Source organism: Ascidia mentula, chromosome 3 (assembly GCF_947561715.1).
Source record: "Ascidia mentula chromosome 3, kaAscMent1.1, whole genome shotgun sequence".
Taxonomy (NCBI): domain Eukaryota; kingdom Metazoa; phylum Chordata; class Ascidiacea; order Phlebobranchia; family Ascidiidae; genus Ascidia; species Ascidia mentula.
In genome coordinates this window covers 13,156,777-13,178,259 of record NC_138568.1, presented here as the reverse complement: position 1 = coordinate 13,178,259, position 21,483 = coordinate 13,156,777, and the positions used below count along the sequence as shown (strand labels likewise).

At 35.6% G+C, this 21,483-nt stretch overlaps 2 protein-coding genes across 2 annotated transcripts; one reads left to right on the top strand and one right to left on the bottom strand.

Moving 5' to 3' along the window:
• Positions 1-1,254: 1,254 nt before the first annotated feature.
• Positions 1,255-6,463, bottom strand: LOC145893971 (putative ATP-dependent RNA helicase DDX10). Its single transcript, XM_082982391.1, has 15 exons — positions 6,225-6,463; positions 5,608-5,793; positions 5,247-5,357; positions 4,995-5,163; positions 4,728-4,842; positions 4,467-4,668; positions 4,253-4,415; positions 3,999-4,165; positions 3,758-3,865; positions 3,546-3,698; positions 3,383-3,481; positions 3,013-3,153; positions 2,870-2,909; positions 2,388-2,533; positions 1,255-2,173 (listed from the first exon to the last, which is right to left on the bottom strand). The coding sequence occupies exons 1-15, from the start codon at positions 6,423-6,425 to the stop codon at positions 1,964-1,966; spliced, it is 2,211 nt and encodes a 736-aa protein (XP_082838517.1). The 5' UTR covers positions 6,426-6,463; the 3' UTR covers positions 1,255-1,963.
• Positions 6,464-8,821: 2,358 nt separating this feature from the next.
• Positions 8,822-17,735, top strand: LOC145894377 (uncharacterized). The gene is made up of 19 exons (XM_082982942.1): positions 8,822-9,006; positions 9,215-9,304; positions 9,459-9,584; positions 11,908-12,078; positions 12,510-12,607; positions 12,660-12,785; positions 13,889-13,974; positions 14,059-14,155; positions 14,318-14,692; positions 14,848-14,876; positions 14,945-15,017; positions 15,195-15,247; positions 15,479-15,577; positions 15,649-15,778; positions 16,167-16,260; positions 16,715-16,804; positions 16,875-16,943; positions 17,072-17,246; positions 17,332-17,735. Exons 1-19 carry the CDS (start codon positions 8,986-8,988, stop codon positions 17,655-17,657), a joined length of 2,328 nt encoding a protein of 775 aa, XP_082839068.1. The 5' UTR covers positions 8,822-8,985; the 3' UTR covers positions 17,658-17,735.
• The last annotated feature ends 3,748 nt before the right edge of the window (positions 17,736-21,483 follow it).

Genomic DNA, 21,483 nt, shown 5'->3' with positions numbered 1-21,483 from the left:
AAGTTGAACGCACTTGGCAATACTGATTTACCTCACGTTTGTTAACTATCACATTGTCGCCAACCATGCAGATACTATCAATGCTAATAATGAATTTATACCTTGCCTATGGTTATTTTAAAACAACCACCTGTCACTAAACAGAAATTTAGATTCGAAAATCTTCTACCCTTGATGCATGGCTAAAGCGAAAAAGGTGCTTGACTCGGACGACACGATTCAGTAACTCTACGGTACAAACTAAACCTTCAGTCGTTCCGGCTCAGACAACAACGCTGTCATCGGTTTTACGCGTCTAGACTCCACACAAGGGTTGTCCAACCTGCGGTCCCGGGGCCACATAAAATCTTCTGGCAAGATTATTCAACTTTATGCGTGACCGACTCACTCTAGTTTCATTTCCACCAAACGTGAAACCGCAAAACGTTAGATTACAGTTGATGTTTGTTCGGATACGCGGAAGCGGTTCCAGATGCATTAAGAAGAAAATTCAATCAAAGCTAATGATTATACGAAATATAATTCAACAAAATCTGGTGATTTATTGAATTCATTTACTTCAAAAGAGAAATTTTGGAAGTTTTTTCACAAAAGCTTTTACAGCTTTGTTTCGTTGTTTGGATAAAAAGTGGTATCGAATTCCTGAATTACTCGTGCTTATATCGTCAACATGCACAGTGAAGCAACTTTTCAATAGCAAGCAAGAAAGATGATACACGCAAACAATTAAATACTTATCATCACTTACAGTTATGATTTTCTACTTTGCCCCAGGGTGTGAAGAATTACAAGTATTACACAACGTTATGTCCGTCGTGATCTCTGCACTCTTACTTTATGTTGGCTACATGTGCGTAAAACAGAAACAAATCAAATTTTTGTATCTTACTCAACTTTTTGCATTCTGATGAAAGGAGATTCTTTGCTATTTGTTATTACAGAATATTGGTTGATGTATTTTTTGGTATGGGGCAAAACGCGTCGTTCTAATCTTTTTGCACGAAATTTTTTGTTTTCCGTTGTTGACTTAATTTGTTGGTTCCAAAACCGTATAAATCCAGCAAGGACTTGGGTGCAAAGTATCTGGAGTTAAATAGTCTAAATAAAAAAGCCAAAGCTAGAATGCTGTTCATCATAATGCTGGTAAACGTTTCGAACTCATACAGTGTTCATCATCAGTACTCACTCGTTTACCAGCATTATGATGAACAGCATTCTAGCTTTGGCTTTTTTGTCCAGCAAGGACGTTGTTCCATAATAAGATCGGAGCACGATATATGGATAGGCCTGTTTGCATTGGACTTATGAATCTGTCGGCCATCAAACGTCCCCCCAAGGGTACATACAAATAATAGCGAACGTGCAATTTCTTAACACGCATGTTCATTATTAATCCACGTGGTGTCGCTCCTTCCAGAATTATGACTCTATCGACCAAGCTTGAAGTAACGTGCAAGACGTCAACAAGGTACACGCACGTTATCTTAGGTACGCGTACAGTCTGACGAGCTACGTCACCGATGCCAAACCAAGATCAACAAAAGGTTGTCGTGGCGGTAAAAGATTTCCAACTTTGCTGTATGTCAATTGCAATTAAGGGCACTTTAGAAAACGTGGTGTGACTATGCAAATTTCAGTTACACGATAATATCGAATTATTTTGACCAAAACCTGGTGATACGTTTTTCGCAATTCTACCAGTACTAGGTTGTATCGTAAAAGAGCGTACAACGATAAAAGCAAGCACATGGAGGCGCACCAGAGTATGCGCTTGATGGTCAGAAACATCTGAAAGGTTCGAGTTAAAGTTACTTAAGCATGTTTATTGTCTAACGTTGTTTAACTTTTCATATATTCGTATTGGCAGATAATTATTTACTGAGATAAGTTCCCGTAATATTCCTCTTTAATCTCTTCAGCAAACCCACTTCAAAGCAACGGCTAATATTTCCCAAACATAACATTAGGTTTTATTTATCAAGCACAATGCTAAACTCTCCTCATCAGCAAGGTCTAAGCCCATGGAACCTTCAGATTCCATTATTTCATGTCGTTGTTTTTTAAAAGGGTGAGAATCCATTTCGTCACTTGAATATGAACAACCATCTCCATCCTCTACATCTCCATCATTGCTATTTCCAAAAAGCACCACAGTTTCCTCCCTTTCTGTTGTCTAAATAAGTAAAAAAGGTTTTAATATGGCGCCTATATGGTTTACAGAATAGATCATTCATTACATTATGTGATTCAACCCATGTCACAAAACAAAACATTTACTTTGTGGACATGCCTTGATACATTTCAAACAATTAAAATATTAAAGAGGGTAACCAGTGAACAAACCGAAAATGGCGATCAGCATTCAAGGTGAACTGGTAAGAACAAACCTTTTGAGATTGGAGTTGGCGTCGATTTTCTTTTGCTAAGTTTCTGGCTTCTTTGTGTTTCAATTGCACCTGCTTTTTGTGTTTAAGTCGGTCTTTTATATCTCTTTTCATCATATTTAGCTTGGCAGTGCTGATGTTAATACCCCCTGGTAGATATCAGTAAATAAATTGTATTGTAAACTTTACAGAAAATGAACCAACAAAATGGTAACAATACTTGGTCTGATTTAAATAGGTTTTGAAATAACTTGACCAAATGTAGGTAAACAATTTTATGTTAAACATGTTTTCAATTAACTTTCTTGCTTAAAATACCTAAAAGACAATAAAAAGTGCCACTAACAAATGTATTTTATAGTTAATTGACCAAATATTACAAATGTGGGATTAAAATACAACAAATATTATTGTTTGTTTGTGATTCCGCATATTTTTTGGTGGAAATTCATAACAACCAAAAAGACAACAATTAAAATGATTACCATCATGATCTTCATCACTTTCAGTCAATTCCTCACCACCCTTGAACATACAAAATTAAATCAATAATATTTTTCGAAATCTTCATGTGTAATGTTATCAATGTTTCAAATCTAAGAATCAACTTTATATTCAAGAAACTTACATCTTCTTCATTATTGAATTTAATCTGTTGATTCACTTTCATTCCTTTTCTAATTAAACGTTTTGCTTCTGCAACTTTTGTTCTTGTATTTGACCGTGAAGAGATGGGATTTGGTAATTCATTTGGAAGTGTTGAACTAATCTAGAAACAGACAAAACCAGTTGTTTTTTTACTGTTACACTCTTGCAAAACTGGAGTAAAATTGAAAATTGTTGTTCACAATGTTGTTGAAATTTTAGTGTATGTATATTATTATCTCTACTTTATTAAAAAAGCATTATTGGTATTCAAATTATTACATGAGAACATCCTGATCACAGAACCCAAACCAGAACAAAGGAAAGCTTATTGAACCACATTTGGAACTTACTTCATCAGTCGAATTATCAGGCTTGATGATAAACAGTTCAGTTGCGGCATCTTCATCCTGTAACCAATCTGCTCCACTCGTACTTTCATGAGGACTCGTCTAAGCCACAAATTTTTTAAAAATTAATGACTCAACTATTAACTTGAAACTTGTCTTTGGTTACATTTGATTTAGTCATTCCCTGTTGCAAGTAACGAATTTTTGGAGCACACACCAACCCAAGTGATAAAGCAAAAGCTTCAAAAGGTAGGCAGGATACTGAAAACACCTTCTTGTTTTTCATCAAATGAACTGATCGAATGTAAGCTTTAAAGCACTAAAAATGTAGATGTTAACACACATCTAAACAACAAAAAACACCATAATTATTCAAACCCTTTGAGCCTTCTCTTTTAATTCTTTATCTTCAGCACAAAACGATTGAACTTTGTTATTTAGTGATGTGGTTTTACCATTATTGATTGAAGTTTCTGTAATTGGGACCTGTAAACAATAGTATGCACCATATCTTTATAATTTATATGTCTTCAAATAAAACACATCAGCCTCATACAAAAACCAATACACTTCAGGTGCACCACAAAGTATACAAGCCAGGTTCATTAACAAAACACACCTTCATTTTGTTGAACTCTTCCAGCATGCCCTCTTTTTCTGAAGGCAGTAGCATTAGCAGGGCATTCCCCCCTCCATGAAATCGTGCTGTTCGACCAACTCTATGAATGTATGAGCAAGAATCCTCTGGACAATCAACTTGGACCACCCAGTCAATGTTGGGAAAGTCTTGAAGAAACAAAATGGTTAATCATTTGCGTTCATTAACATGCTTTCATTGTATAAAGCATAACTATATTCATAAAAGTGAATTACCTAAACCCCTTGCTGCCAAGTCGGTGGAAAATAAAAGAGCAAATTTTTTACAAGAGAACTGTTGATATACAGACAAACGGCGTTGCTGATTCATTCGACCATGGATATGCATCACTGATATACCAGGGCGAAGTCGACAAAAAATTGAAAAATAATATTGCACCTAAAGTTGCATCGATTAGCAGAATATAATTAGCATTATCAAACAACCAACCTCTTTACAGCTGCTAAAAAACACCAATGTTTTGCTTTTTAGGTGATTGCGCACAAAGGAATACAAAACATCAAGCTTGTCATGCAACTGACAAACAAGAAACCTTTGTTTCAATCCAACAGGGGTGCTATGTGTTGCTTCAGCATGTACTGAAACATACACAGGGTTTTGCAGAGAAAGTCTGGCAAGGTCTTTTACTGATCTGAAAGGTTTTCAAAACATTTATCAATTGGTTAATTTAATAGAAATAGAACAGCTTACTGTGTTTGTGTGGCTGAATAGAGAAGAGTTTGTCGAGTTTCTGGAAGATTTTCGATTACAGCGTTGATCGTGGCAGCAAATCCCATGTCCAGTATTTGATCAGCTTCATCTAGAACTTTAAAATAAAATTTCTATTTACAGTGGGTGTTAATATATCACTAGATCATTAACATTTTTGAACTTTAGACAAAAGAAGTAGTTCCACACTACTAATGTTATTTTTACAATTCTAATGATAGAAGTGCAATGTTGTTCTACACTGCTTACCTAACAATTTTAAGTTGTCTAATCGAAAGTAGGAAGTACTGTTCAAGTGTTGAAGAAGGCGTCCAGGAGTGCATACAACAATATTTGTATTTTGAATTCTCGAAGCTTCTTCTGCGATATTTTTTCCACCAATTACAAGGCCAGCAGAAAATGTATGCCTGCAACCAACCTGCACAAAACATGATTTTTCAAAACTGACAGGACACATTTCACTACATGTATATTTAATCAAAAAGATACAAGCAAGAATACCTTTTGCAAAACCTCAAATATTTGGTAAGCAAGTTCACGGGTGGGTGTAATGAGCAATGCCCCAGGTCCATCAATACAACTCCACTGATGAAGATAAAGACACTCTAGGATCTGAAGTAAAAAAAAAGGTTTACATAAGGCTGAATTTCTGCATTTTTTGTCATCAAGCTGTGTTTTAAAAATCCTTGCACAGTCATAAAAATGTAAGTTTTACCAAAATCGTGCAATGGCAAAGAACACAACAACATAACCTATATTGCATCACCAAAGTAGCATATGAAAAATCAGGGTCCACAGGTTTTAACTCACGACAATTGGAACAACATGCGGGTTTAATGAGAGAAAAAGGACCCAGGCCTACCGGAATAATAAAAGCCAAAGTCTTTCCAGACCCAGTTTTTGCAGCACCAAGAATATCTTTACCCTGGAGAGCTGGAGCTAAAGATGCCTTTTGTATGGAAGTTGGTTTTACATAACCATTGCTCTTCAAACCTTGTATTGTTTCATCTGACAAAGGATATTCATCAAAATTTTCAAAGCTTTTAATCTGCAATGTGCAAATAACAGATGTCTACAACATAATACCCTTGCATTTAGAAGTTAAAAGTTTTTTTTACAACCATGGTTAGTGTGCGTTTAGTTTTTACCAAAACAACGTCTTAACTAAAATATGTCACTACGTCAAAGTTTCCAGCACTATACACAGTTTGTTTATACTTATGTGTAGTGTTATGTTGCAATTTATTTTAGCAGAGTATTTATTCGCCATACAGTAAAATCTTCAGTGTAAGTTGGCTGTATACCAAATTGGAAAAAATGTCATGTGCACTTATGCGAAAATTTACCAATAATCCGTGCAATATTAATTAGCTAATGCATTAACATGCGAAAAAAAACGTTGCGATCGTCTGCGCAATTAACGATGGCCGAAACAAAATCCTCCGCGCATAAAACTTTCCAATCTGGGTTGTATAGTACCTGCTTGTAAGATTCTTTCAATTCAGCAATTTTGTTATGTTCCAAATACAAAGCTTTCTTCCTTGTTTTCTTGCTTTTTATTCTTTCTTGAATTTTTTTACCCTTTTTTGAATTTTTTTTCTGTTTCCAGTTTTCGAAGTCCTTGGGTCCATGTATTTTGTCAGCAGAACGGCCCCATGCAACTCCTTGTGTAAATGGCATATTTCATAAAGCTTTAAATTATGACTACAAGGTTACAGTGTATCTATAGATAGATTGCAAATGTAGTTTGCAGTTCACTGAATACGTTTTGCAGTTTCACATTTAAGTTGTATAACTGATTTGAAAACGACGTTTGCAAACCTTTTCGGTAAAAATTATGGAAGATATTATACATTTATTGTGCTTTTAATTAAACTCATTATTATGTTGAAAATAAACAACACGTTTTCTATGTCTTCACTCTACACATGTTTTACTGTTTTTCGGGACAAACCGTTCTGCATTATTGAGCAGCATTTCACAAAAATGCTAGAGGAGCACTTCCATTTTTTTTTCAGGGAAAAATGACAACAGATTATTTTATTTTTGAAAAAAAAAAGTTTTAGACAGTTGTTTTACATAAAATATACAATAAAATGTTAATCACTTTCAGTCTTAAACCGCAAGGTTTAGTATTTTTCTGTTCGTTTCTTTTAGTATTCGGCAATATCTTCTAACCTCTGCGCCTGACGCTTCGAGAACCAAACAGTTTTTTTGTATTTCCACTTTGAAGTGGACGGCATGTTTACCGAGTTCATATTATTTTAAAAACCACAACCAAAAATTATAATTTTTAACCATGCTTTTGCCGAATATCCGGTCATGCCGAATAAAGCACTGAGGGAAATGTTACAGCATTTTCGAGAACTAGATCATAAATTATGAATTAGCGCTCTTCACTGAACTATATATGATTATCCCGCACCAAATGCAACAAGAGTAAAAGGTTTGTCTCAGGTGGAATATTGGCTAGAAGTACAATTTTAAGTTTCTTAGCACTTTAGAAGGGTCCCGAACCACACAGGATCGTAAAGGTGATTTGTATTGACCGTTTTTGCAGAGCACAGCTCATGGTCGTACAACGATATACACGTGAATGGCGCTAACAATACTTACGTCCGCTACACATGAAATTGAATGACTTTGTGCACTGTATTTGCAATTTACGTGTGTCAGTAAAAAGGTGTTTAATCATGCGAAACACTTTTTGGAAACATAGTCGCCTCTTTCGTGATGAGCATTTTGGTGGCGCTTGTTGGTCCGGCGTGGTTTTTTTGCGTTAATTGATTGGCTTGGCAGTCGAAGTTTGAGTTGTGGGTGGTAATTTTCTAATAAAAGTAAGTTACAAAACATTAGGATTTGTGCCAAAGTTAGGTTGAGCTGTCAGGATACTAAAGGCTGGTCCCGTAGATTTGATTATTAACAGAAAAATACGTCTTAGCAAAAGCTATAGGCCTACGTTACAACGTTAGCCTACTACACGATTCACGATACACGAATTGCCGCTACATTAGAAACGTCATGCAAAAAGGCAGTTAAAACAATGTGTCTATGGAAAGTGTAATGCACAGTCACTAAAAATGTTTGTCGGAGTGTGTTTTTGTTTGGTTTTGTAGGCTATAAGTTTTCATTTTGTTGATGGGGTTTGCAGAAATTATGTTACGACAAACTTATGTCTTCAAAAACCCATTGATTTTGCACAAAATGCAAGTTTATGTAAACATACACATTTGGTAATTAAGTCAATTTTCCCTCTGCATAAATGTAACTAAAATAATTACCCGAGGGATTACCTTATGACAAAAGTTCACAAGTTTGCATCATCTCTGTGCAACTAAAACTCAAATTAAAAAAATTCCAATCTGACCAATATATGTTGTTGCGTTTTTAAATGTCCGTCAGTTACCATATCCAATACAAATGTCAGAAGGCATAGATACTGTCCATTTGTTGGTCAACATTCTGTACATGTTTAGCCACACCAGACTTGAAAGTTTGTTTTTTGCGCGGAGGATTTTGTTTCGGCGATCGTTAATTGCGTGGATGATCGCAACGTTTTTTCGTATGTTAATGCATTAGCTCATTAATATTGCGCGGATTATCGTCAAAATTTTCGCAAAAGTGCACGGAGGACATATCCTCCGCGCACGACATTTTTTCCAGTCTGGGAGCCACAATGTGTAAAGTAGATTTAAGTGCTCAAACATTGCATGATTATTAGATTGACTAATCCAGTGATTTTGAACCGGTGTTCCGGAAATCACTTGTTTACACAAAGGGCGTAAATAGCTTTCTATCACCAGTTTGAATGTTTCATCGTAAATTGCTTTATTTAATGTTGTGTAATATTAAGACTCGTTTTGTAATCATAATTCAATGTAAATGCACGAGCCTGTTGCTGGTTAAGTGCAATGCCACAATACTTCAAACAATTTGGTGTTCCGCAAGATTGTTTTAATAAAAAAGTGTTCCGTTGCTGAAAAAGGTTGAATAATACTGGAGTAAACCATAATAATTGTTTTATCTTAACACCCAATAACACGACAGGTAATCTGTTTCTGTCAAATGGCAGGTTTGCATTCAAAAGAATTTACAGATTACTGGATAATTGTATGTTTGTAGTTTGGAAAATAAATTGTTTGTAGATGACATGTGCTTGAAATAAACTACATAAGCACAGATTGGGTTATTTTGTGCTTGACACTGCCTACTACAAGTTTTCTGAAAGCCAAACAACAGTATGGATGCAGGATTCTTTCGGGTAAGAATGTTACTAAATTTGTTAAAATTTGTATTTGAAACCTATACATTGACGTTTTTGCCGCAAAATTGTATTTTTTATGTTTGGTAGAGTAAAATTTTGTTTAGAGATCATATTATGATAGCAATTGAACTAGTTATGCAGTCACTTCTTTACATTCGTTTTCTTAAAAATTGTGATATATTTACATTGTATCTAACCTTCTAAGGGAACCAGTGCAGACCAGGATAATCGTTTTGCAAATAAGCAAAAGAAGTTGCTTAAGTCCATGAAGTTTGCAGATGGTTTGGAGGTTAAGGTAATTTGTTTGTTTACACTGTGAAACAAATGAAATGGGACAAAAACTTACCACGGGCCAGGGTTTTCTGAACATTTTAGGCCGTGGACCCCTATTCCTGAATTTAGCCTTTCTTAGGCCTGATCAAATCATGTTGTTTTTGATATAATTTTAGATAGATATGTCAAAAGTTAATATGGAAACGATCAAGCCTTGGATTTCTCAAAGAATTACCCAAATGCTGGGATTCGAAGATGATGTTGTGATTGCGTATGTGTATAACAGCTTGGAAGAAGAACGGGTGAGTTATTCATCAATCAGCACCAACTATAAAATTTTTTTATTTTTTTAATTTTACATACATGAATTGCTAAAATAAATAAAAGGTATTTTTATGGTGATCACCAGTAGTGCAACTAGCGGAATTGAAAGGGGGCGGGCAACAGCCACCGATATCATTTGTTTTAACTAAAACAATGCTTAAATACTTAGAACATAAAATTAATAGTTCCATTGTGAGCCAGAAATTGCATTTTTATGAAACAGTTCCATTATACAATTACACTTTAGCACGCTTGAGCATATTTTCTCGCATGTCGTTCTTTCATGTCAGTTTCTTCTGTAACTATAACAGTTAAACTCAATAATAATGTCTTGTCCACCGAAGAAAATGAGAAAAATTACATCATTTTTGCAAAAGTTAGTTTCAACTGGAGATTTACCAGAAGCTGCTGAAGTTGACACGTCCGAAGCCAATACTTTTATTAATCCTTCGACCACTTTGCAAATGAGGTGTTCAGATATTTGCGTTGCTTCAACAAGTAATGGTTCTGGCCTCAAAAAATCAGATGCAGGGACCCCTAAGTAACAGACTGGATATTGGAAGTTATATTGCAACAAGGTTCAGCCTTTCAGATGGCTTAATATTAGAACTGCTTCAAAAACCAAAAAAAAAAAAAAAAAAAAAAAAAGGACACCCCCTGTTAAATATGATTTTCCTCGTTACCCAAGAAAAGCTAAGGATGAAGATCGATTTTCATCGTTTCAACGCAAGTGGCTGAGTGAATTTAATTGGTTGGTGTATAGTCATGCAAACAACGGAAGTTTTTGCAAATTTTTTGTGCTATTTGCTCCAAAATCTGTCGGTGGATGAACTCTTGGCCTGCATGTGGAAATAGCTTTTTCCGGGACACAGCACTAGGCAGTTGGAAGGCGTTGTCTACGGGAACATGCAAGTAAATGCTATCATTTGACTGCTGCGATTAAAAATTAAATCATATATAGTCTGAGTACACACAGTCAGCAACTATAAAAGAGTAAAAAGGACTACTTGGAAGAATTTGCCTCAGTTATACATTTTCTTGAGGAGCAAAACCTTGATATAATTTTGAGGAATATTCATGAACAAGTTACAGAAGAGGGAAAAACGGGCAGGAATGTTCTTTTTAGCAGATAAAACGAGCGACGCTAGTAATGTGGAATAGTTGTCACTCGTACTGCGCTACGTAGAAGACCATTCAGATGGTACGGCAATCCTGAAAGAAAGCTTTTTAGGATTTAGCCACATTGAGGATCTAACAGGAAACGGTTTGAGTGAGCAAATAATCCAGTTACTTACAAAGTACAACAGCATTATACAACACCATTCAAGCAATTTTTCCCAATTACAATAAGACCACTTTGGTTGCCCTTTGCACAGTCAGATGACTTAAAAGACATGACGCTGTCGCTGTGGTTCGTTTTGTAGAACTTTTTCCTGTGATTTAACAGTGTTTGCACACATTACAGGATGACCATGATACTAACACTTCAGACAAAGCCGCACTGCTTAGCTGCAGGGTAACATCTTTTCTTGATTTCATTGTATCTGCAGCGGTTATAAAATTTGTATTAGGAGCCATGCTAACGCTTTCACGCAAGCTACAAAAGCCAACCAACGACCTTCTCTCTGTATGTGAAATGGTGGAAGATACTAAATGCATATTTGGGCAGATTTTTAGATTTAAGAAGATTGAAGACATACTTTCGAAACAGTTGTAGTGCCAAAAGACTTAGTTGAATTGTCATGATGGCTTTACACAGGCAAGTGAATGTGAATTACAAGCAAATTGTTGAACTATTTCTGGCAGACGCTCCACGTCGTTGATCTTATTTGAGTGTGTTTAAATATGTAAATAAATTTCTTTTTACAAAGGTTCATTGTTAATTTTTTAGGTTATATGTAGCTCACAGAACTACAAAAAGTAAAGCAGTAAATAACCGTAGATTGTATCGGAACTTATGTCGTGACATATGAAGGAAATCCTTAGTTACAATCGAACGCTTATCACTGTTTAGTAAATGCAAATATGATTTGGCGTTGTACCAACGTACGCAGATAACAAAGGGACCTGGCATGCCGATAAACCAGCCCCCCTAGTTGCACCCTTGGTGATCACTATTGTACCTAAAAGTAACAAATATAAAAACAGTGTATTTTTATGTTAAAATGTGTGAATTCTATCAATTTTTTAAATGTTAATTTGTGTAAATTAAGAATCAGGTTAATAACCGACGTAAACAATAACCCTATATATTTTAGGTTAATAAATCATGTGTAATGTACCCTTTGGCTGACTATTTAGTTTCCAGATCCTAAAGTTCTTCAGATCAACTTGACTGGTTTTCTAAATGGAAAAAATTCTCGTCAGTTTCTTGGTGAGTTATGGCCTCTGCTGTCTTCAGCACAGGAAAATGCAACTGGTATTCCAGAAGTTTTCTTGGAGCAAAAAAAGGATGAAATAAGAAAGAGACAAGTGAGTTTTAGGAACTTTATTATGAGTAGGTAGAGATGGGTTATTCCAATTATGTTTTAAAGACCAGCTCATGACCGCATTTCATGTGTCCCTCAATTTAAAATTTGTTTTTCACATGGCTAACTAAAGTTGGATTGAACTTTGGCTTAAAGTGACTTCCTACTTTATGCAAACGCTCTGCATTTACTTTCTTTACAAGTGAAAAGGAAGTGTACGATGATAATGACGCGATAAAACCCCTAGGACTGAACATGTAGTATATTTATCTTTCAAGCGTTATACCCACATTAATTTTGGACACTCTTTTCAGCCACCTTTACCTGATCAAAAGTGGCCCTTATTAACAAATTTTGACTCATTCCTAAATAGTTACTGAAATACAAAGAATGGTTTTGACATCTTGATAATACAACACATATATATTTATGTAGCTTGAAGCTGAACAATTGGCTGCTTTAAAAGTCGAAAAAGAATCAACAGAAAATCAGGAAAGTCACTCAAAATCTGAAAGAAAGAAGAAGGATAGAAGGTTTTTTTACAAATAACTGGTTAACTTGCTGCTACAAAATTGTATATTGTAGGCGATCCAGGAGCAGGTCACGAGATAGATATCATAGAAAATACAGAAGCAGGAGGTCACGTTCACGTTCAAGATCTCATGGTCCCAGAACCAGACATTTGTCACCTATGCAGAGCAACAAACAAAGGTAATTCATCACTAATAATACAAAGTATCATAGCTGTTTCATACTGACATTTAAAAATTGTGGAGTGTGATTCAATCCCTTACATGTTGAAAACTAACAAAGTTATATACATGGTGTAATTTCAAATAAGTCTGTTGCTTCTCTTCAACAGAGTTTTACGAATAATTTTAGGGATTTCATTTTTCACCTTTATGTGCCAACTATTCACCACTCATAATCAGGGCATTGATTATTTATTGCATGTCGAAGATCTTGAGAAAAATTGTCGTGCATGTCGAACAACCAAAATATCTTATTTGGTAACTAAAGCATGAGAACGACCAGGCCTATTTCGATTACAGGATTCTTTTACTTAAGTTTAGAATACAAGTTGAAATAATGATAAAGCAATTAAAATCTTGCATGTTGTAGGCTGCTATGTCTCTTTTAAGGTCCGATTGAATGAAAAATGGTACTTGTTTCATAACAATGCAACATGTTTGGTAACAATGCCCAATGTTTGGAAACAATGGTTGGTTTTAAACATAACACGCTTATTCGCTGAACGTTAAGCAAGCGCTGGCGGGTTTTTGCAAGGATTTTGTCCAAACATTTATTGTGGTTGCCTTTATTTAACCATCTAAAGTTTATATTCTAAACAGACATTTATTTTGGGTGGGGATCCCAAACGATGATGCCGTTAAGTTTTCAACACTACGTAACCGTTCAGTTAAATGCCATTGTTTGATAGTGACTCGAAATACAATTTCTGCCCAAATAATTAAGTTCTTTGAACCACTTTAGCCACCAGCATCTACGGCAAAAAAATGACAACTACATGTTAATAATCGTTGGCGTCCAATCTTAAAAAATAAAACTAGTAAGAACAATATGAATGTTGCAAGATTGGCGTGACTGATATGTTAGGCCTATTTAAGTTATTATAGTAATTTATTGACTTCGGTAGATAACAATAGCGTTGGTCTGTTCGTGGTGCTGCATACCGGTAACTCAACATTTATTTACACCACCCATGTCGAACAGTGGCGTCGCATGTCGGACACTTATAATGGCGAAAAAGGCATAAATCGACACCCTGCTCATAATTGTGGTCTGTATTTAAGGTCTGTACCTATGAAAGAGCTGACAGAAGTTACTGCGACTGTAAATAAAGATGATGAAAAAAGGAATGATGATTCATCTGCTAATTGTCAGTATATTTCATCATGAAACTTACGCATGTGTGTTCTGTTAAATTAATCAAACTTGTTTTTTGGTGGATGACTTTTAACAGTTTCACTGCTGAAAAAAGAAATTTTGCCAGAAGAAATAGTTGAGATAAAAAACAGGAACCCATTGGATAAAAGTGATGCAACAACACAGCAAAAAGAGTAAGTGATTCATGCATTATTTCCACACCATCTACAACAAAACAAAATCACCGATTCCAAGTATTGCAACTGTAAACAATGGTTATAAATTGCAGAAATGTATAACCATGTTTCTTCCATAGTATTTACTTTAAATTTTGCTGATACTTTTATTTTTATCAGATCACCCACCAATGGGATTGTTGCTTTGGAACAAGCAAAGGATGAGGAGAAGGAAAATGGTAAAACTGAATCACGAACTGAGAAAAACAATAGCAATAAACATACTTTACGCCATTCAAGAACACAACGCTCTGCATCTCCATACAGTAGAAATCGACACCATTCTCGTTCAAGATCCCATTCTCCAAACCACTCTAGGCACAGAGATTATAAAGCACATGTAGCAAAAAGATCGCCATCTCCTCGGAAACATAAACGTTCACGCTCTCCAAGGACCAAACACAGAAGACCTTATTCCAGGAGTCCTTATTCCAGATCAAGACGTTCAAGGTCTTCATCTCATGATTACTCAGGAAGGAAAAAACACAGAGACAGGTCCTTTTTATTTGCTATGTGTACATGACTTTTTGACTTCTGATTATGAAGTAATATGTGCTGATTTATAGTAATAAGTAACATGACAGATAAGTGCTAACACCCATGTTTGTCAATATTTTAGTTTAATCCCCAACTTTGTTTGTTGTTTTTAGAATGCGTTCACCAAGATACAATAGAGATAGTAAGTAATAATTTCTTGTTTTTGATGTACCACACATGTATCAATCTGTTTGTGTTTTTAATTATTAGAAAAAAGGGGAAGAAAGAATTATCGTAGAGATGAAAGTTTTTCAGATGCATCTTCATCTGCTTCACCACCAAGGTATTGTGCAGGGGATAAATGAACTTCAGTTGTGTCATATAATTGCTCGTTATAACTTTTTCATCAAAAAATTGCTAATAGTTTGTGTATGTTGGTGAGATAAAATTTTAATTGTCAGAAAAGCAATAGTGAAAAAATGGCCAATAATGGTTCATTTAGCTGCAAATATTGTATTAGAAAAACTGAGTCAGGAAAGGGACGGAAATGGAATGAAACTTCCCGAAAAACAGGTAAAGTGATTGAAAGTAAAAACTATAAAAAAGATACTTGATGTAAAATTAAATAGGTTTGATATGAGGTAAAGTATCTGATTTGGGTTGTCTTGTGGTAATATGATGCTTTACTCAAAAACTATAAAAATGAAAATGCATTTTTTAGTGGTTAGAGATTTATTTCAAAGGTTCATGGAACATTTTTAGTATGTTGAAAAAGCAAGTTTCTTAACTTTGGTATTGTTTTAGGTTTGAAGTCAAGAGATGATTTCAAACAAAGAAGCAATTACAATCCGGCAAGTAAGAGAAAAGAAACCAGCAGGAGCAGCAGCAGCAGTAGTTACTCAAGTTCGTGGCCGACTCTTTCTATAACTGAAAATCAGTTGGTTTTTGGAACAAAATATATCGAATGTTTTCAGGTTCCTCCTCGGAAAGAAATTCTGGTAATCATAGAAAAGCTCCACCAGACCCTTGGGCCCGTGCCCCCCGACAAGGCAATGTACAACAAACTGCACCGGTTCAACAAAAAGTAGCTACTGCTTTTAAAAGGTAAGATTTTTGTACATTACAACACATTTACCTAAAACAGTCGAAATATTCAGTCATGATAAATTCGATGCATTAATACCAACTTGTATGTTAAATTGTAGAACCAAACTTGAACAAAAAGAAAATTAGTTTTTATCAGTTTAAATATTTTGTTGCTCACTAAATTCCTTGCAACAAAGAATATCTCAATAATTGCGCTTATTTGACTCCCAAACCATTTTGCCGGTTCGCCTTCATTTTACACTGAAAATGAGAAAATTTTACACTGAAAATGAGAAAACAATCGAAACGTCTGTAGCATGAAGTTCTCAACCATTGTATTGGCTAATTTGTTTGTACTAAAGATATATAAACCGTCAGTTATGTTCCAAAGAATATGATTATATAGTGATAGTGATGAAAAGTCTTCGGCTGATCAACTTTCTTCTTCACCTGAAATGGTCAGAAAAAAAGCAAATCAAGACCCCAGAAAACATGTTTCGGTAAATAATTAGTAAAATAATGTATTTCTATGTAAATTACACAGTGATCATGCAGACAGCTCAGTTAGTTGATGTTTAATTCACAAAATTATATTTCGCCTAACAAGACATCGTCAGTTTCAGCAGACATATTCAAATAAAACAGTCAACTAACTGAGCTGCATGCAAGATCACTGTGGTAACTTTATTTACAAATACATCGGCATATAGTACATGATCACCAGACTACCAGGGGACCTTGGTTTGTACTGATCCAAATTTCTTTAATATTCTGCAAACACATAGTTGTAAAGTAAAATTATTTATAAATCGTTTAGTGATGTAAATTTTTTTTATGCTTTTTGTTTGAAAACTTTTTACTGTAACTTCATGCACCCTAAGAAAAAGATATTTAAAAGCATATACCGATATATCGACAAAGTTACATGCCACAAACCAACCAATTTATGATCAGAAAAAGAAACACGAAAAGCACAAACAGAAAAAAGTGAAGCAACACAAACATGAAGCGGAGATCAAAAAACAAAGAAAACATCAAAAAATGGTTGGTTTAAAAAAAAGGCGAATATAAAATATGCAGCTGCTTCTCAAACATTTGTTCTTTGAAACACTAGGAGTCAAGTTCAAGCAGCAGCAGTAGCAGCTCCTCATCTGATAGTGAAGAAGAAACATCTCAGAAAAAGGTGATGATCTAAATTATAGCTTGATGCATTAATGTAAGTGTTTGCTAAAGTTTCCTAAAAGTGTTGCATTTCTATAACAAGAGAAAAGGGGGATAGTATGGTTTATAATACTTTTATAACATTTTTAGTTTGTGCATCGACAAATTAAAAAACCTAAAGATTTGGAAACAAAACGTCGTGAAAATTCTGAAGATTCTGGTTTATCTCCACCTTTGAAGAAAAAAGCAAATAAGAAAAAAATGGAATTAAATTCGGACGCTGAAAACAGGAAGGAATCACAAAAACACAGAATAAAGAAAAAAAGTAATTTACGATTGTCACTAAATCTGCTGTATCCTTTACTAGTTTGAAAGTATTTCATGAAAAATAATTTTTACTGTAATTGCAGAAAAACAACGGGACAAAAAATCTAGCACTGTTTCACGAAAAGGCAAAAAGCACAGCAAGAAAGTCCAAAAACGAAAGCAACCTTCACCCACATCCTCTCAATCATCCAGCGAGTCTGATAGTGAAGATGAAACGAACCCACCTCCGCCCAAACGATCGATGAAAGATGTGGAAGCTCGCCAGTCTATGAAAGGTGCAAGAAAGAAAGGAAAGGAATCTTCCAGTTCCACTTCATCCCAGTCTGATTCTCAAGAATCAGAGTCCAGTGCGAATGAAAATGAGAAAAAGTTGCGAAGAAAAGCTCTTGCTTCTCTCAAAAAGAAGTAACTGTTGACCGTGTTTAGAACAAATGAATGCCTTTTTAGAGACCACTTTTGGCGAAGTTAATTAAATGTACATATGGTATCATTTGTTGTGGTTACAATTTAAGAATATAAACAGAGGAATGTAGTGCGGGAAAAAAGCAATAGTTTAGACAGTCAGTCTGATGCTATTTAGAATTGACAAGTGCTAATTACAGGAAGTTAAATCGCAGTTAGCCTGTTCTCAGTGCTCTCAAAAAACCTGACGGGTGCGATTTCAATAGTGATTGATTAAACAGGTTTAAAACTTCGCTGCAATGGCACTTGAAATTTAATGAGAAAAGGCTGCAAATGCTGCCGACATATAGATTGTTGATCAATGTTGGTGGTTAAAAAAAATTGGTCAATAAACCGAACTCGTACTTTTGTATAAATGTACTGAGTTTCGAATTTAGGTACGAATAAACCACGAAAAGAATTAATAATCACAATAACTCCTAGAACGTGAAAAACTTCACTTAAAATCCCATTTAAAAGTTTGCTGTGTTATGTGCGTCTATCAAGAGTTTGCACCTGGCTGCAGGTTGAAAAACGATTTTGGTTTCAATAGTATTTTGTTTGATTGGCTGGGTGGGTAGATGGGTAAAACAAATATAGGCTTCCATTACAACACACTGACATTCATTGCATGGAAATATGTGTGGACCTTTGTCCAAACCAACCGTTAATGGAGTACAAATTCAAAACAATTCCAATAATTTGTTTTCCCCAATAATGTCATTATCAAATTTTTTGTAGCGACGAATATCGTTATTATTGCGTAAAAATGAGTTTTGGAATAATAGTGGGTAAAATTGTATTTTATCACTTTTAATACAGGTCCTCCGAAAATAATGGTGTGTTGTTGCAAAATAGTTTATTTTATGTGGAGTTTAAGAGAAGCTTGTGGGGTCGACGTAGTTCGACAAATTAACAACTGTAACAAAATGGAAATTGCGATGACACAAATTGTATTGAATCGAGTCTATATGGCAGCTGTCGCAAATATCGATTACAGCCCAAATAGAGTAACAAGTGAAGTACACTTCCATCAACAACCAAATGTCCCTCTTCTGTCCTAAAGAGTCTCTTGAAATCATTTTTACCTAACAGTGATATAAAAACTTCCACTGATACAGTTTATTTATGATTCGTGACCGCACAGGTTATTATTTTATTTTTGGTCACATCTTTTGTTAGATTTAGTTTCAAGGTTGTAACGTTTAAATAAATTTGCAGTTACTCCCCAATGCGTTACTATTGGTTGGTGGATACGTATCAACGCAAAGGTCATTTTTTTTATACTGTCTGGAAAACGTCTAAAAGCACTGACATGAAAGTGGTTGCCATAAACTGCACCTCATAAACCTTCCAAAACCGGTAATGGACAAATCCTACCCGTATATTTTGTTTAGTGAACAAAACCGAACGGGGACGAATAAAGCGAGAGTCATATCAAGCTCATCAGTCAACAGAAGAGAAAATGTGATTAATGTAACAGAGATCTATTAAAAAACAAAGTTAAGTTGTCTAGGAGCGTACACATGGTGTGTGGTAAAAGTTCTGACGTGAGAGCGCGCAGACACAATGAAGTTCACCATATTCCTTCTGATGCCCGATCGTGAGAACAAACAAGCCGACAATGTGAAGGTGTCGCCGTCGTTAGTTCATTCGGTATAGTTTCTCCCCGCCATATGAGTTATCCAAACTTGTCTTTGTAAAGCTCTATTGCTAAACCAACGCCCCCTGCTATGTGGGAACGACAGGAAACATTTTGTTTAGCCTCAGGTTTTTAAGTGGCGCGTAAAAAAATAATGGTCGTAGTTGAATTAACAGAATTATGTATGTATCTTTGAAGCAGTTCTAATAATCTAATTGAGGCAGTCTTACTACTGCGTTACTGAAGCGTTTGAGGGTGTTATGAGTTTTTCGTGAGGGAAGCTGTTATTATAAGACATGAGAAAAGATCCTCTCATGGCAATGCCAGCTTGTATGTATAGTGCGAATACTTGTCGCGGTAAGTGCTTGTGCGAACAAAATACTAAGAAAAGGAAAACAAAGCGACCTTTCAAAACTGCACAATAGTACACCGCTTAAGCAAAGTTACTGCTGTGGTTGTTGTCACATTGAGGCTATTGTTCAAGATTTATTACCAGGTTCAGTCCATGTTTTAATATTAGGTACAAAAAGAATGTTACAGTAATGGCCAAACGTCGCCACTGTGAAATATCAGGTTCTGTTCAAGCCTGGCGGACAAATTCAAGAAAAGAGCAATCGTATAGTTTACCAGAGATCGGTGAGTTTTTGCGTGACGAATGGTCACATAAAAGGAAAGACGCAAAACCCTTTCAATCCCGACCCCGTCACGTTCCATTCGTTTTACCCAAACGTGAATCAACATTAAATTCCGAATTTCAGTTTTATGGTTCTGTTGCGATGCAAGACGAAGTGTCTTTGATGAACAACCAAATGCACAGTCAAAGTGAAAATTCGAATTCAAGTTTATCAGTTTGTGAAACAAACGTGACGAAAGTTCAAGAAATTCAATCAGAAAGTAGCATTCCCAACCAAACTGTTTTTGCAAACAGCAGTGAAATTTATTCAACCCCAGAGAGGAACGGAAAGGTTTCTCATCAAACTCCGAACAAACAAACTACAATGAAATACAGAAAAGTATTTTGTGAAAAACCGAAAGGACCGATTGGCAGCGAAAATACCATAAAAGAGTTCCCGAGGAATTGTCCAAAAAGTAATGTCCCGCCATGTTATCACGAGTACCAAATAAATCGTCAATGCTCGTTCAGTGAGTTGTTGAACGAAGGTTTGTTATCGCAGGCGGTGGACACTTTAAGCGAGCCATTGCCGCCAACTGAACGAGTGTGGGAAACGAAAAGAAACTGTTGCCAGTTTGAATCTGTTTGTGATCCAATCGATGAAGAAACCAATGCTGCACATTCATACAGCATCACAGAGTCACCATTATGCAAAAAGGAATCAACTTCTAATTTGTATATTTCTGATTGTAGCAGTTTTATCTGTGATTCCAGGTTTACGAATTTGGATGACACTTTCCCGAATTGTAATTATGATGTCTGTCATACAAAGCAGATAATTCAATCAACCCCTTTAACTTCAAACATTTCAAATACAATCAGTCGACCGCTTGAAAGTAATTGTGAGGCAACCGCAGACAACTGGCGTAATTCCAAAAATGATCGTCATAGAACTGACTTGAATATCAATGGCCTAAAAAAGATTGACAATCATACTGTCCTCGACAATAGTGCTGCGGAAAGCTCCAGTATTTGTAACTATTTGTTTGAAGATATCGACCTTTCTGCAGTGGACAAAAATTGCATGGAGCAATTGGAAAAGGAATACCAAAACGAAGCCGTAAAAGAAGTGGAGTTCGCTTGCTCTCTACTTAACCTGGATAAAGGTAAGGAAAATAGTCTTTCATTTTCAATCCAATCGTTTATAAGCAGTCGTCGACAATATTTAATCAACCACGCTGTTCTTGACGAAGTCCACCCATGACTTAAAGGAAATTTAATTGCATGGACCTCGCATCAGCAGGTCTCGCAGTTGTAGGAATGCCCAACGGCGTTTCATTTGTTAAACTATACATGGTTTTGCAGATCCGCGAAAATGGAATGCAAATCAAGTACAGAAGTGGGTTATGTGGACAGTTCACCAATGTCGGCTATCTTCTGTTGACGTTACTGCTTTTTCTATGTCGGGGGAAAACTTTTGTTCGATGTCCGAAAAAATGATGCGATCTTTGGCGCCGTTATGCGGCGATATTTTACATG